General features: G+C 47.3%; 1 protein-coding gene across 4 annotated transcripts in view; it reads right to left on the minus strand.

The window, feature by feature from the left end:
* Positions 1-2,322: 2,322 nt before the first annotated feature.
* Positions 2,323-14,763, minus strand: part of TNC (tenascin C) — a 72,035-nt gene continuing 59,594 nt past the window's right edge. For all 4 annotated transcript variants that reach the window (XM_069031684.1, XM_069031683.1, XM_069031682.1 and 1 more), the window contains 9 exons: positions 13,762-13,881; positions 13,067-13,210; positions 12,140-12,270; positions 11,078-11,210; positions 8,968-9,119; positions 8,032-8,128; positions 5,802-5,963; positions 4,386-4,549; positions 2,323-3,163 (listed from right to left, as the gene is read on the minus strand). In XM_069031684.1, the coding sequence (XP_068887785.1) occupies positions 3,053-3,163; positions 4,386-4,549; positions 5,802-5,963; positions 8,032-8,128; positions 8,968-9,119; positions 11,078-11,210; positions 12,140-12,270; positions 13,067-13,210; positions 13,762-13,881 (1,214 nt within the window). In that variant the 3' untranslated portion in view covers positions 2,323-3,052. The remainder of the gene's footprint in view (positions 3,164-4,385; positions 4,550-5,801; positions 5,964-8,031; positions 8,129-8,967; positions 9,120-11,077; positions 11,211-12,139; positions 12,271-13,066; positions 13,211-13,761; positions 13,882-14,763) is intronic.

The raw sequence follows: 14,763 nt of genomic DNA on the forward strand, positions 1-14,763 counted from the left end.
AGAAGAAGAAGGAAAAAAAGAAAAGAACAAAGAAATAAAGTCCTGCTCCTTCAGAGTTTAACACCCCCCAGGATTAACATGGCAGCTGCAAGAAGGTTTTTCAAGGCTGCAGTTTTGGGTTTAGGCAGTGAAGACTGAAACCAAATGAGCAGCAGGAGCAGCCACTGGATCACTGTGTGCTCAATTTCTTGTTTTTGAGCTCTCTAACCCTCAGTTATGCTCAGCTGCTCTTAAAGCAAACCAAGCCAAACTTGTAATTTTGAATGACAGGACATCCTTGTGCAGGAAAGATGGGAAATTTGTGTTTTCTGTCACAAATCACTGGGCTACTTCTTCACTACTTCAGGCTCAGGCAGGATTCCCTGGCTTTGTGGTGGCATTTAGCCCAGCAATGGGTGACATCAGTTCCCTTGGCTGGAATTGTATCAGGAGAGGAGGTGAGGGAGCTGCACCCAGAGGTGATGCAGCAGATGTGGGTGCTCCAGCTGAGCTGACACCAAGGTGTTACTCTGTCAGATGGAGGAATTTAAGGTATCTGTCATCTTCCACATCACTCTGGAGTGCTCTAATCACTCGCTCAGGGTGGCTGCACACTCATGCCTGGAGTCAGAGAAAACCACATTACTCAGGAGTCCAAGTCTCACAAAAAGCCAGGGGATGTAATAACTTAAAAGCTGCCATCAGCTCCATCCTCACTCCCCCAAATTATCCATCCAGCTGACTTTTGCCCACCTGGCTTGGAGCTTTCACCTCACTCAAACCTAACTAAGAAATCCAAGCCTGAGGTCTTGCTCAGACTTTAGTTAAGGTTGGGACAGTGTCACTAGAAAAGGAGTTTTCCATCCACTTTTCTCAGAAATACCTTATGGATACAGCCCTAACCCCACAAACCCCTCTCATGCCCCCAGATATCCCCTTCAGTGCCTTTAGGACCTTAAACCCGGCTGAGGAAATATTTTTTGAAGCCCTTCCTCTCCTGCCCCCTTGAGGCTCCCAAACTGCTTCATCACGTTCAGATGAACACCAGCGCTGAGGTTTGGCAGGTTCATGGACAGATTTCAAATCTGAGCGTGTTTTTCAACTCTTCTCACAAGTCACAGACAGGAAAGGGGGAAAAGCCTGTAACTTCTCCTTCAGCCCGTGGTGGAGCTGCTGGTACCAAATCAAGCTTGTGTCAGCTCTGACGGGTGTTTTGGCAGCTCTGACTCCAAGGATTTGCCAGCTTCCCTCTCACAGGGGCAATCATGGAGAATACCAAGCAGGGCATCTGTCAGTGAGTAATTACAGGAAATATCATCTTCCTTTTATGCAGGGTGTTTGAATCGTGTCTGGGGTGAGGCACAAACCTGAGCCTGTCTCCAGTAGCTCTTCGGAGCTGCCAAGGTAAATGACACCAGAGCCAGAGCCAGAGCCAGGCAGCTCTGGGATGTTACTAGAAATGAGGAAATAATTCCATAAATGTCACTTCTTCCCCTGAATGTCTGCAAACAGACTGCAAGAGCTTTCCAGCGCCCAGAAACACAGAGCCAGTGCCATTTCCTAATAGCTTGGAAAGCATCTGGAGAGCAGAGCGTGTTCCTGCATTACTGGGTTTGTTCTCTTTTACGCTCCCTATCACTTACTGTGATAAACACCAAGGAAGGGTAATTAATTACAGAGAATTAATTTAATATAGTGCTGCCAGTGCTCTGGAGGGTCAGAGGAGATTCGTGTTCCCCGTGCAACACAATGTTCAGGAGTGTAACTTCAGCCGGGAGGGAGGCGAGAAACATTAGCAAAACATTTGCAAAATGTTTGCAAAATGCAACCTTGAAGCAGGGCAGAGAGACGGGATTAAAACAAGAGATCTTTTATTGTCTTGAACTGCAGAGTGTGATACAGAAGAACTACACGGATTTTCATTCATATTAAAAAAAAAAAAAAAAAGAGAGAGCCCTTTATTTACACAAGTGTTCAAAGCTGCCCACGGTACCTAGCAACAACTCTGGGTCCTCTTTGTTTTGCTTTGTTAGTTATTCCCACCTAGATGGAGCAAGCATTGAGTCAGTAACACTTAGAAAAACATGGGAGAAGCTTTTGGGCAGGAAAAAAAAAAAAAAAAAAGAGAATTATGTTCTAAAAGAACCCAAATCTTCACGGGCATTTCACTGTAACAAACCCACCAGAATAATTACAAGCAGTCACTGACAAAAGGAACAGTTTTCAGTAGGGGCTCAGCAGCCTAATTATTCTCAGCCTGTCTTTATTTCCCCACCTAAGTAAATATATCCTGGACATGCACGAACTCCACATGGATGAAAAAAAAAAAAAGGTAGAAATTCATTTAAAAGTAATTGTGCTTTTATTTATATTAAAAAAAAAATTTACAATCAGACACTGTCCTGCTGTGTTTCCAAAAGCATGGTTCTCTTAAAAATGACAAAATGTAGCTTATTATTATTATTATCATCATTATTATTATTATTACTTTGTCTTTATATTAATAATATTAATCTTATGGTTAAGTTTTAAAACATACTGCTTTCCCTTCCCATTCCCTCCTTCTCTGTGGTACTTGATATATATATAAAAAAAAGGCATTCAAACCACCAATTATTTCCACTTATAACTAATAATAATAATAATGATAATTCATCTTACACCATTTCCGTGTGTATGGCTGGTTCTAAAACAAACTACCAATGTACAAAGCTGTTCTCCCTCCCCTCCCCTGGGCCACCCAAGAAGAACTTTATCCCAGACGCTTTCTGGCAAAAATAATAATAATAAAAAAAAAAAAAAATTGATAAAACAACACAGAACCCTTGAGATCGTTGTCTTTGGTGTGGAGGAGGACGTTCCTGGTGGGCAGCTGGAGCTGCTCTGCTGGAAACTCTGGGATGCTTTAAGGCTTTTTGTTGTTTGGAATGCTGCAAAGCCTCTGTCGGGCCACGGGTCACCGATGCTTTGGTACCAGTCGCAGCTCCTCCCACCCCCAGGCCAGCGATGCCAGAGGGTCTCCCCACACCCCGCTCTCCATCCCCGATCCCCTGCCCGCAGCCCCCCCGGGGCTCTACGCTCGCTTCCGGCGCCCTTCCAGGTTCCGGAAGCTGGAGGGTCTCAGCTTCATCTCTGCAAACTGGATGGAATACTCGTGGCCCTTCCAGTGGAACCAGTTGACGCCCTGTGAAGGCAAAGGCGAGGGGTGGGAGGTCACACTTGCATTTGCTGCCCCTGGTTCAGACCAGGGATGTTTCTGATTTGGGCACAGAGGCACTGCAAAGGGGAGGGGCTTTGGGAAGCACAGGGGGTGTGGAATGTTCAACCTGTACAAACCCACCCACGTGAGGTCACAGAATCACGGAATCACACAATGGATGGGGTTGGAAGAGACTTTAAAGATCGTCTGGTTTCCCCCCTGCCATGGGCAGGGACACTTTCCACTGTCCCAGGCTGCTCCAAACCCCATCCAGCCTGGCCTTGGACACTGCCAGGGATCCAGGGGCAGCCACAGCTTCTCTGGGCACCCTGTGCCAGGGCTTCACCACTCTCACAGCCAAGAATTCCTTCCCAATATCCCATCTAAACCTACTCTCTGTCAGTGGAAAGCCATTCCCCCTACTCCTGTCACTCCAAACCCTTGGAAATTGTCTCTCTCCATCTTTCCTGCAGCTCCTTCAGGCCCTGCAAGGCCACAGTGAGGTCACCCCGGAGCTTCTCCTCTCCAGGCTGAACAACCCCAGCTCTCCCAGCCTTTCCTCCCAGCAGAGCTGCTCCATCCCTCTGATCCCCCTGGAGCCTCCTCTGGCCTCTCCAGCAGCTCCAGCTCCTTCCTGTGCTGGGCCCCGGGGCTGGGGCAGCTCTGCAGGTGGGGTCTCACCTGAGCACAGGGGCAGAGGGGCACAATCCCCCTCCCCTGCTGCCCACGCTGGGGCTCAGCCCAGGGCAGGGGGTTCAGGGCTGGGGCAGGTCCAGCTCTCCCCCACAGCCCCCCCAGGTCCTTCTCCCAGGGCTGCTCCAGCTGCTCATCCCAGCCTGGATTGATCCCAGGGGCTGCCCTGACCCAGGAGCAGCACCTTGAGCTTGGCCTTGTTAAACCTCTTTCCCCCAGAGCTGTCTGTCCCTCCTTGCCTGGCTTTCATGGCAGGAAGAACATTTTTATTTCATGTGTTGGAAACTACAATTATTCCTTGCACACTTGGGATATTCCTTTGGAAAATCAGACAAAGCCAACAAGATTTCACCAGCTGCTGTTAAATTCTTGTTTTGTGAGCAGCTGCTTATGATCCTGGAGAGTGGGAGGAGGGGATGCTGTGATTTTTGGCTGGCTGAACCATCAGACAGATCCATAATTGCAATTCCCCTTCCTCTCATGCATTACAGAAGCCTTCAGACCCCAAACTCACCTGACTGTGGCTGTTGTCACCATATCTGCCCATCAGGTTGACTCGGTGACAGTTCTTGTACCAGAAAGCTCCTTTGTACGACAGAGCACAGTTGGTGATGGCAGAGTCATGGTCCTTGTCAAAGGTGGAGAAGGACCTTCCATTGTGGTAGGTCATGGAGTCACCTGGAATGGAGGGACAAAACAAAGAGCAAGCTCAGTGTTTGCCTGGTTTAGATTTCATGGCAGTGCCCATTCTGCAGAAAATATTGGGACTGTGCCATGCCCTGTCTGCATCTAAATTTTTTAAAACTGACTTGCTTTAATTACAGCAAACACATAACTTTTTTGTTGTTGCAGGCAGGTCAAAATATTTTCCCAGGTGATCTCTAATCCCCAATGAATATGAAGTGTTTTTTTTTTCATGCAGCTCAATTTCTGCACTTCTTGCTGAAAGCTGAATTTTACAGTGTGGACAAGCCAAGACCAAAGAGGTGTTCACAAGGAAGGAATCAAGACCAAAGGAGTCTCCACACTGATTGAATCCTACTCGTGGTAGCAGCTACAACTACTCTGCACCAGAATATTTCCCTTAATTCATAGAATCATGGAATGGTTGGGGCTGGAAGGGACCTTAAAACTCATCCCATCCCACCCCTTGCCATGGGCAGGGACACCTCCCACTGTCCCAGGCTGCTCCAAGCCCCAATGTCCAGCCTGGCCTTGGACACTGCCAGGGATCCAGGGGCAGCCACAGCTGCTCTGGGCACCCTGTGCCAGGGCCTGCCCACCCTCCCAGGGAACAATTCCTTCCCAATATCCCATCTAAATTAAATAGACATTAATTCTGCTGCTGCATTTCCGTTGTATCTCTGTAATCTGGGTAAAAGTTCCTGTGCTGGTCACAGGGTAGAGCCCACACCCACATCTCTGCTCTGGTTTATGCACCCAGCACTGTGAAATGATCTCCTTTTAAGACATGTTGTTAAACTGGATTTATCTCTTAATCCTTTGAAGCCCTGAAGAGGACTCAACAAGGGCTGCAGGGTTCGCCCCACAATGATTACTAAAGGCAGATGATTTGTTCAGCAAAATTATAAATCACATTACAGCAGGGCTTTGCTGCAAATTCTACTGACAAGAAAAGAGGCTGTGCCAGGCTATTATTGGCTGTATAAATGACAGCCAAGATTGGCCAAATGAGATATACTGTGGTTTAATATGCTTGTTTCAATCCTGCCATAAGCAGGCCATAAAACACAGCACCAAAGTGCCTGGGGGATTTAAAACGGACTCATAAAATACATCGATACCTTTGATTTTCCAGCACCGCACACAGGAGAGGCACCTGCTGCTCTGCGACATTCACACAGTTACCTTGAGTCAATGGGGAGGAAACTGGTCATGAGGAGGAGAAGAAGTCAAGTTTTGCTCTCACCTGCTGTGCCGCTGTAGCCGTCCACCCGCAGCCGGTACCGGCTCTTGGCGTCTCCGACACTGAAGCGGTCGTACACGGCGTAGGCCGTGTCCCCCTTGTCCCTCAGATCCACCCGCAGCTCGTACTGGCCCTGAGAAGTGATTTTGTGCAGGTTCTCCAGACCTGTGGGCAGGAAGGAATGTTTGTCTTGATGCCGAATGGTTTTATTGCCTTTTTTCTTTTATATATCCCCTGTATTCTTCACACATACATTTGGAGCTCTGTAGCCTGGTGTATCCATGGCTACTTCTCCCAGTGCTTTTCCCTACTTTTTCCCTAAGCAGAAAGACAAAACACCTTCCAAAGCCCCTATCCCATCTCGGTTCTCCTCAAGAACCAAGGCCAAAACCAGCTGTTTGAGACACATTTTCATCAACAAAGTTCAGTCCCATCTGAGGGGGGAGGATTTAGAAGGAGATTTGAACTGGGGGGGGAATTGCATCACCTCTTGTGCTCCTAATTGGGTGTGGCATTTAAGTAAAACCTTATAAAATGAAGGCCTGTGTAAAATTATGGCTCAGGCCTGTTACTTCGGCTAGAGAAGGACTGTGAGAAAAGTCCATGAGAAGAAAAACAATTCGTTTTTATGCAGAGAATGTAGTATGAGCAGAAGCAAGGAAGTTAAACAGTCGAAGGAGAAAAACAGCAACATATTCGCACCTGTTATTTTTCTGAATGCTTGAACGCTTATGCCATAGGTAGCCAATGGAAGAATGCTGTAGTTAGCAATACCTGTGGTAGCCTATTTACCCCCTAACCCTGTATGTTCCTCCTGTTCCCTCCCTGGCCTTGGCCGCTCCCTCGGTTTCTCCCTATTTGCTTCTCTACCCCAACCCCACCCAGGGACCGCCCCTGGGCCCCTGACAAAACCAGCCCACACTCAGAGCCCGCTGTCTCTCCACCTCTGAACATCAGGGGGTTGAGATGTGATTAAAGCCATCTCAAACCCTCATGAGAGCCCCTTCTCTGCCTTCTTTAGCACCACTGCATTGTAACACTGCTGGCTGCCAGAGCCAGGCCGTGGGGCTGGCCGAAATGGGCTCCGGGATGCGATGAATCGCACGGCCCCAGGAAACCCTCGCTGAGCTTCCAGGGAGCTGCAGCCTGCTAGCCAGAGTCCAGTGGTCACAACAAATAGCCAATGAGTCTGCTGTAGTAGTTCAGCAGCCAGGGAATATGTAACACGAATGATAACATACAACAAGTGTATAAAAGAAGCTGCTTTGTTTAATAAATGGCTTTTTGCCTGGAACTGGTGTGGGGTCTGTATGTGTCGTGTCCATCTCAACAGCAACAATTGGGGATTTTTGTTAATTATGCTAATTTGCTAAACTTATAAACCTCTATTCACCCTGGGGGGGGGGGTGGGCATTTTGTGGACATTTTCCATATCTGCCCTTAGAGGCCTCCAATAAAGGCCAACCTTTACATTGCCTCCTACACTGATACTATCTCAAACGTGTGTAGTTTTATTTCCAGGTTCCTTAAGACATCAGTCTCTCCATGTTTTTATCTCTACCATCCCATTATTCCATAAACAGGGCCATACTGAACTCTACAAATAGAGCAGGGCACTGAGCTGTCAGCAGTCAGCACAAAAGCAAGTAAATAATCCCATACTGACTGGGAGAGCTCTTCCCTTCAAATGATAGGAACTGGTTGGGCAAAACTACCAAACTTGTGCTGTGTCATCATCATCATCATCATCATCATCATCATCATCATCATCATCATCATCATCATCATTATCTTTCATTTACAACCAGAAAAACGCAGTGCAACCCTTGCAGATGTGGAGGTTTTACTTCTGTTTTACCAAAATGTGGGTTTATTGTCCTGTTTTTCCTCTCTGGATCATCAGCCTTTGCTGCTGGTGGTGTCCCAGGAGGCCAGGAAGAACAACCTGCTCCCCAGGTTACCTCCCACTTCTCCCAGAGCCCCACTGAGCACGGGGTGGGTACAGCTGGAGACCCCAGCATGACATCCTTTGACTGCAGCTGGAGGGACTGGCTGGGCCTGGCCCTTTCAGTCTCCCTCCAGAGGGTGTCTCTGGCTCCTTTTCTCCTGTTCCCCTTTACAAATCCTCCTGCCAGCTAAATGGAGGCCTCTAAGTGGCTCCTGGACTTTCAGGCTGTGTTTCTGTTTTGTGATTTTTTTTTTTTTTCCAAAAAGACAAATTCTTTGCACTTACCTATCCAGAATTCATCCTTAGGATCTCCAAACCCTGCCACATAAGTATTCCAGTTCTTGTAGAAATCTTGTTTTCCATTCTGACGCCTCAGGAACACCTAAAAGCAAGAAATGTCATGGACAGACTGCCCTGGCCAGAGGAAATGAGCTTTTACAAACACAGAGATCAGCATTGCTCCTGCCCTGCCTTTATCTCTCCCAGCAGTCTCACTGCAATGACTGAGTTGAACCCAGGCTGTTGGATGCTCCATGTATTTTTTAAGTCTCCAATTTCTCTTCTGCACGATGTGGCCTTTCAGTTCCTCCTCTCTGCCTTTTAAAATCCATCCTGCAGGTCTGGATTTCCCAGGATTTCCATCCCCTACTCTCCTAGCCAAGCATTCCTCCAGCTCCTTCTGCTTTTCTGTGCCCTGGGTCCCTCTGGCATGTTCAAATTTGGGGATGTCACTGTGGAGAGGTGGCATTTTATTGCCATTCCTTTGTTGCCTGGGTGGGATGTGGCCCTTGCACAGTGGCTTTGGAAGCCACTGTACCCCGTGGCTGCTCAGCAAATGCTTCCCCCGGGCTGGGCTTTAATCTCTCTCACTCCCTCTCTCATTCCGAGTCAGTTCACCCTCCCCTTTCCTTGGTGATTATTTAGAAAATGTGTTATCTGAGATGGTCATTTCAGCATTTCACCCGTGGAGAGGGATCAGGGCTGAAACCACTGGTGTGCCCCATCCTTCGGAGACTCCTCTCTCTCCTCCAAGTGCAGAAAGAGCTGCTAACCCTCTTCTAGGCACTGGAGTGTCCTACCCAAGACAAAACTCCCCACATTTGTAGACAAAACAGCCCTACTGAGATAACTGAGGGGTTATCACAGGGTATCCCAGCCCTACTGGGATAACTGCCTGGGCTGAGCAGGGATGGGATGTGCTGCCCCTGTCCCCATACTCACGATCCATCCTCCCCCGTCCTCGCCCATGTCACAGAACACTTGCAGAGGCTGAGCCTTGTCCCCGTTCAGGTAAATTGTGTAGAGCCCAGAGGTGGCTTCTCCATTCAGGAGGGCCTGGGAGCAGTCCTTGGGGTAGGGATAGAGGAGCCCAGCTGCACACACAAGGAAGAGAAAGCATTCCTTAGGAAATCAGCAGTTACAAGGAATGTGTTCAATGCAGAGGACTGAGGAAATGCCCTCGTGGGTCAGGTACAGATCCCAGAACAGGTCTGTACTTGCAGCCAGCACACAGAACATTCACAGCATACAGCTGATGAGGTGAATTCTTCTTTTCAATGCATTTTGTCACATCTGTCTACACTTCTGGAAGTGCTGGGAATTCCAGATAACCCTGCTAGGGTGGGAATGCATCCTCCAGCTAAAGACTGAAATTCGTGAGCTGTGTGACAGCAACTTTTGGGGAAAACCAAATCTACCAATCTCTGATCGTGTGGCAGAAAAAGGAGGGGGAGTACAAAGACAGGACTTCAATCAAAAATAAATTAACTGGGAGTGTTTTGCTAGCAAGGAGAATATTAAATGCATTATAAAGCTACACTTCAAAAAAACGAAGCAACAGCAGCAGCTGAAACTGCAGGAAAATATTGTTCATCTTTTCTTTCTGACAACAAGCCAATAAAATCATTGCAGTCAGAACAATTCCTAACCCCCCAAAAAAGATTTCCTTTTTTTTTCTTTTCATTCACTCAGGCCATTAACTTTTTCAGCCAATTAAGTGTGGTTGCAGGTGTGTCCATAGCAGAGTTTTCAACTGTGACTTCTCACAGGGTGGCTGCCAGTCCCTGCCAGTGTTACACACCCCTGCCTGTGCTTCAGCTCCAGAGAATTCCACAGAATCATGGGGTTGTTAAGGTCGGAGAAGAATTTTAAAATCAAGTCCAACCATTAACACAGTCCCACTGCCATGTTCACCACTAAGCCAGGTCCACAGGTGCCACCTCCACAGGTTTTTTGAATACTTCCAGGGATGGTGACTCCAACACTGCCTATTCCAATTCTTTACAACTCTTTCCATGAAGAGATTTTTCCTGGTATCTAATCTAAACCTCCTCTGGTGTAACTTAAGGCCATGCAAGTTTCCATCAGCTTTGGGATTTGGAAAAAAGTGATTCTCTGCAGGGAGCTCCTTCAGTGTTTCCCTGTCACTAAATAGACACAAATGTATTTTCAGAGTTAAGGCCAGGCTTAACCCTCTGCCTGAGTCTGACACTGTTCACATGGCTGAAGGCACCTGGTCTGTCCCTGCTCGTGGTCAATTTGCCAAACATCACCTAAATAGACCCAGCTTTAATTCCTCTCCTATTTCTGGATGTGTTGGTGGAGTTCATCCTGCTCTACACAAGCAGTGACAGGGCAAACTCGGGGCTGGGTGACTTCTGGCAGTCCTTGGGCTGGAGTTGGTACCAGCAGCAGGAGGAGGAATGGGAATGACTAAAGATCCTGCTGGGCCTGAAAGGCTGGAAACTGGGACAAGTGAGACAAATGAAGGCAAAGTGTCACAGCTAATACTGAACAACTTCTTTTTCTAATGTCAGCTCTGAAGTGGCCTTAGAAAAGCCAATTTATCCTTGCAGAGCTGTCCTGTTAGGGCTGGAGCTGATGTGCAGAGGGGCTTTGAGACAGCCCATCTCAGAGAGAGGAGAAAAACCCACCCAGAAATTCATGTCCTCAGCCCCCTGCACCGATCTGTGTGTGTTTGTGCTTTGCTTCATTCCAACTCCAAACTCTGATTTGTTTTCCCAGCTTGCTGGGATCAATACAGGGGGAAATTGAGGTGTCAGCCGAAATTGAAAGAATTCCTGCTGATATTTCACAGGGGAAAAGCAGGATGTTTCACCAGAAAAAGGACTGTGAGGGTGATGTGGATGCATACTGGAATTCCATCCTGCCAGGGGAGAACAGATGACAGCTCTGGGGGAATAGGGACTTCTCACCGACACTACAAATGGATTAAAATCTTGTGAGGGGTCTGTGTGTCCTCCTTGCAGAGCTCAGCTCTGTCCTGAGAGCAGTGATTTAGATTATTTTAGCTGTGCTCTGATGTCCTTACTTGTGGTGAAAATGGTCTGGATGGTTTTGCTCCTCAGGGCTCCACTCAGGGCGTGCAGCTTCACCGTGTACTGGGTGGAGGGGCTGAGCTCTGTCAGGCTGTAGGACGTTGTCTCGGGGTTTAGGATGAGTTCCTATGGGGAGAAGAAATAATACAGGGAAATCTCAGAGAAATAAATCATAATGGGTGCATATTTTAGTCTGCCACATTATTTTTTTCTCATAATTATTGATGGTATTTTTAACCATCTAGATTAATGAATATAAAGATACTCCTGTAAGACTTTTACCAAGCTAATCTTAAAAAGTTCAAGAAAGCCTGCCTGGAAATGAGCATTTACCATCATAATGTCCAAACTGGGGGTTTAAAAGCAAGGCAGCATAAATGTTTACATGCCCTGAACATACAGATTGTGAAATTCATAAAAAACTGGGAAGACTCATCCTTTAGGACAAGGAAGTGTTGCACTCCAGGCTTCAAAAGGCTGTTTTGCTGTGACATTAAAAGACTGATTTTCAGTGTGCTTGGGGAATTTGCTTTCCTGAAAATCAGAATCATCTCCAATGTGCCAGGCTGGGCATCCAAAATTTTCTTTTGCTGGGATTCACCTGATTCATGTTTTAGCATTTAGTGAGATCTGATTATGTAGGAACAGAATAAAACTATAGGAGAATAAGAGGCACTTCCAGAAGCAGCTCCCCCTGCCTCGGACACCCCACTGCACAGGGATTCTCCTGAGTTCAGGGAAGGGAATCACATCCATTTGGGGGGTGTGAGTTTAATCCATGGTACAGGTTTGGAATGAAGGAAAACGTTTGTGCTTTTTCCTGTGTCGTGGAGGGCTGAAAGGCAAAATTCAGCCTGGAACAGAGCTTCTGTTTCAGGGTGTAATGTAGGTAAGGCCTTTTAAATGCATTTGTGTTCAGTCTAGCACTGAAAGAGGCAATTAGTATTTTAAAATTAAGTATTCAAATTAAGGAACATTAATTATGTTGCACTGCTGGACACTTCAGAGCATCTCCCCTGCCCAGATTGGAGGCACAGCCCCTCTGGTTTATTTACCTTGACTCTGCCATCAATGGATTCATAGATCAGGAGATATCCAGTGACTGGAGCACGGGGAGGCCTCCAGCTTATCCCAGCTGCTTCTGACTGCACCTCAGTGGCACTCAAATCTCTTGGAGCATCCAGCCCTGCAGGAGAAACCGGAGCAATTACAATCACATCCATACAAAGTTAATTACACAGGTTATCTTGTGGGCCATACATCAAAAGAAGCCAGGAAAACAAACCTTTTCTCCAGAGAAATTTGAAATGAAAAAAACACTTCAACCTAAATTTTGTGGTTAAGGATTAATTTTCCCACTGGTAGTTTAAAATAAATGTGTTAACTTTATCTAAGTTAAAATATTGGCTTGTTCCAGGCACTTTATTTTATGAGCAGTTCCACTGAAATGTTCTTTGAGACAAAATTGTGCATTTTATTATTTCTCACGAGGTGATTTGTATTTACATATTCCCAGGAAATAAAACTTTGGTTCCAATGATGTTTTTTTAGAATAGGAAAACTTTTCCTACTTGGTCTGGCTCCAAGCTCCAGCTGCCCTTGCCCTCTGTGATTATGGCACGGGATTGGTGTGGCTCAGCTCCTGGCTCCCTAATTAACACCCTGGGACAAGCCAAGCCAGGAAAATGAGAAACATCCCTGATTTCATTGATGCTCATGGAAAACCATGAGCATGAAACCAGCTGGGCACCTTCAGCAGCCAACACCAGCTCTCGGAGAAGAGCTCCAGCTCCAGCTCTGTGTGAGAATCTGCAGAGCTGGTGATGGAAAACCACCTCTGATCAGCCACGCCGGGCTCCCAGCGGAGAAAGGTTGATGCAAACACTAACAAACTTCAGGTTTCCAGGGAAAAAAGGATCAGAAGAACACAGAGCAGGTGGGACTAGAAGGGATGGCAGCTCTGGGGAGGTGGGGAGTGGCACCTGTGGTGAAGTGGGTGGAGAGGGTCTCGCTCCTCTGCGTGTCCTTCAGCGCGTGGACGCTCAGCGTGTACTCGGTGGCAGGCTGGAGCCCCTTCAGGTCATACTCCACGGTGTTCCCTGAGACCATCTGAGTCACCTCTGGCTCTGAGAGGAAAACGCAGAAGAAAGGACGTGTCGGCATCATGATGTGCTCAACTCCATGCTCCATTCACTGATTTGTTTTATTCCTGGTTGGTGCAAGTGCAGAATAAGAAAAGCCCGGAGCCCGTGCCCGTGTGACACCTCTGCTGGCTCTGAGTCACACCAGAGCCTTTTATCTAAAAGTGTGAGCTCTCTCTAGTGTTCACGGGAATTACAACACCGCCTCTGCTTCCCGGGAATCTCCCTTCTCTCTCTTCATGGCCAAACTGAGAGTGCAGAATAAAAAAGGATCATTTTTTAAATGCTTCCAGCAATGCTCCTCCTCCAAATAACAGCCCCGAGGCTGCCAGAGCTCCAGGAGCGTTTGGACAACGCTCTCAGGGATGGGATTGTTGGGGTGTCTGGGACAGGAGCTGGACTTGATCCTGGTGGGTCCCTCGATCCTGGTGGGTCCCTCCAACTTGGGATATTCTGTGATTTTCCTGGAGTTACAATGAGCACCTCTTGAGAGCTTTAACCCTTCAGCTCCCTGACCCATCCCTCACTGCTCTCACCTTCCTCAGAAGAGTAGGACACCACATAGTTATCCACAGCTGCAATTGCTGGCTGCCAGGTTGCCAGAGCCTCTGAGTCTGTGATGTTCACCACTACCAGGCCTGACGGGCTGTCCAAAGCTGGAAGAAAAGCAGGTTGAAGGAATTTGACAAACACTCTCAGCTCTGTGCAGTGCTCTGCTGTAAATTCATGACAGAAAATGCCCAAAGCTCAGTGCAGCTTTTATGAGTCCCTTTGGAATAGTGGAGTTTATCAGGAAAGACGTCAGTGCCTATGAAGAGACACCAAAAGCCTCCACTGGAAAGGGAGGTCAGTGCTGGAAGAGATGAAAGTCTAGGAGCAAACAGAACTAGCCACGTTCTCAGATCACTCTTGATACCATCAATCTCAACAGCTCTGTCAGAGCTGACGTATTTCTCTCCACACCCTCAAATCTGAGTTGTTTTTTAGAGCAAACTCAGGAGACAGAGCTGGGAAAAATAACCAAAGTGACGGCAGCTGATGGCTGCTGTGACCTTCCAGCAGCTTGTTTGGAACAAACCCATCCCACAGCCAGCCAGGCATCCAAAATCCCCACACATCCTGCCTTGCCTCCTCATAGGATTCTACTTTTCACAGAGGTTTATGCTCTCCCTGAATTGATGGATATCTGCCTCCAGAACAGCTGGAATGGGCTATAAATCCCCTGTCATCCAATACTCATCATCTTGTTCCTTGCCTCAGCTCTCTGCATGCTTGTTAGCCCCCAAAAAGAATGAATGGAGGGTGCAGCGAGGGGTCAGCAGGAGCAAAGTGGACCCTCATTTCCTGCAGGGATATTTAAAGAAAAAATCAGGAGACAGAATATTGAAAAAAAATATTGAGAGAATATTGAAGAAAAAAATCAGGAGAGAGAATGTTTTTGTGCTTAGAAAAGCTTCCCAGTCTGGAACATGGGAGATGTGGAGTTCACAGCAGAAACTGGTCTGAAGTGCTCAGCTGAGCTGGCCATTTGCTCCCTC

This window comes from Aphelocoma coerulescens, chromosome 17, assembly GCF_041296385.1.
Source record: "Aphelocoma coerulescens isolate FSJ_1873_10779 chromosome 17, UR_Acoe_1.0, whole genome shotgun sequence".
NCBI classification, from domain to species: domain Eukaryota; kingdom Metazoa; phylum Chordata; class Aves; order Passeriformes; family Corvidae; genus Aphelocoma; species Aphelocoma coerulescens.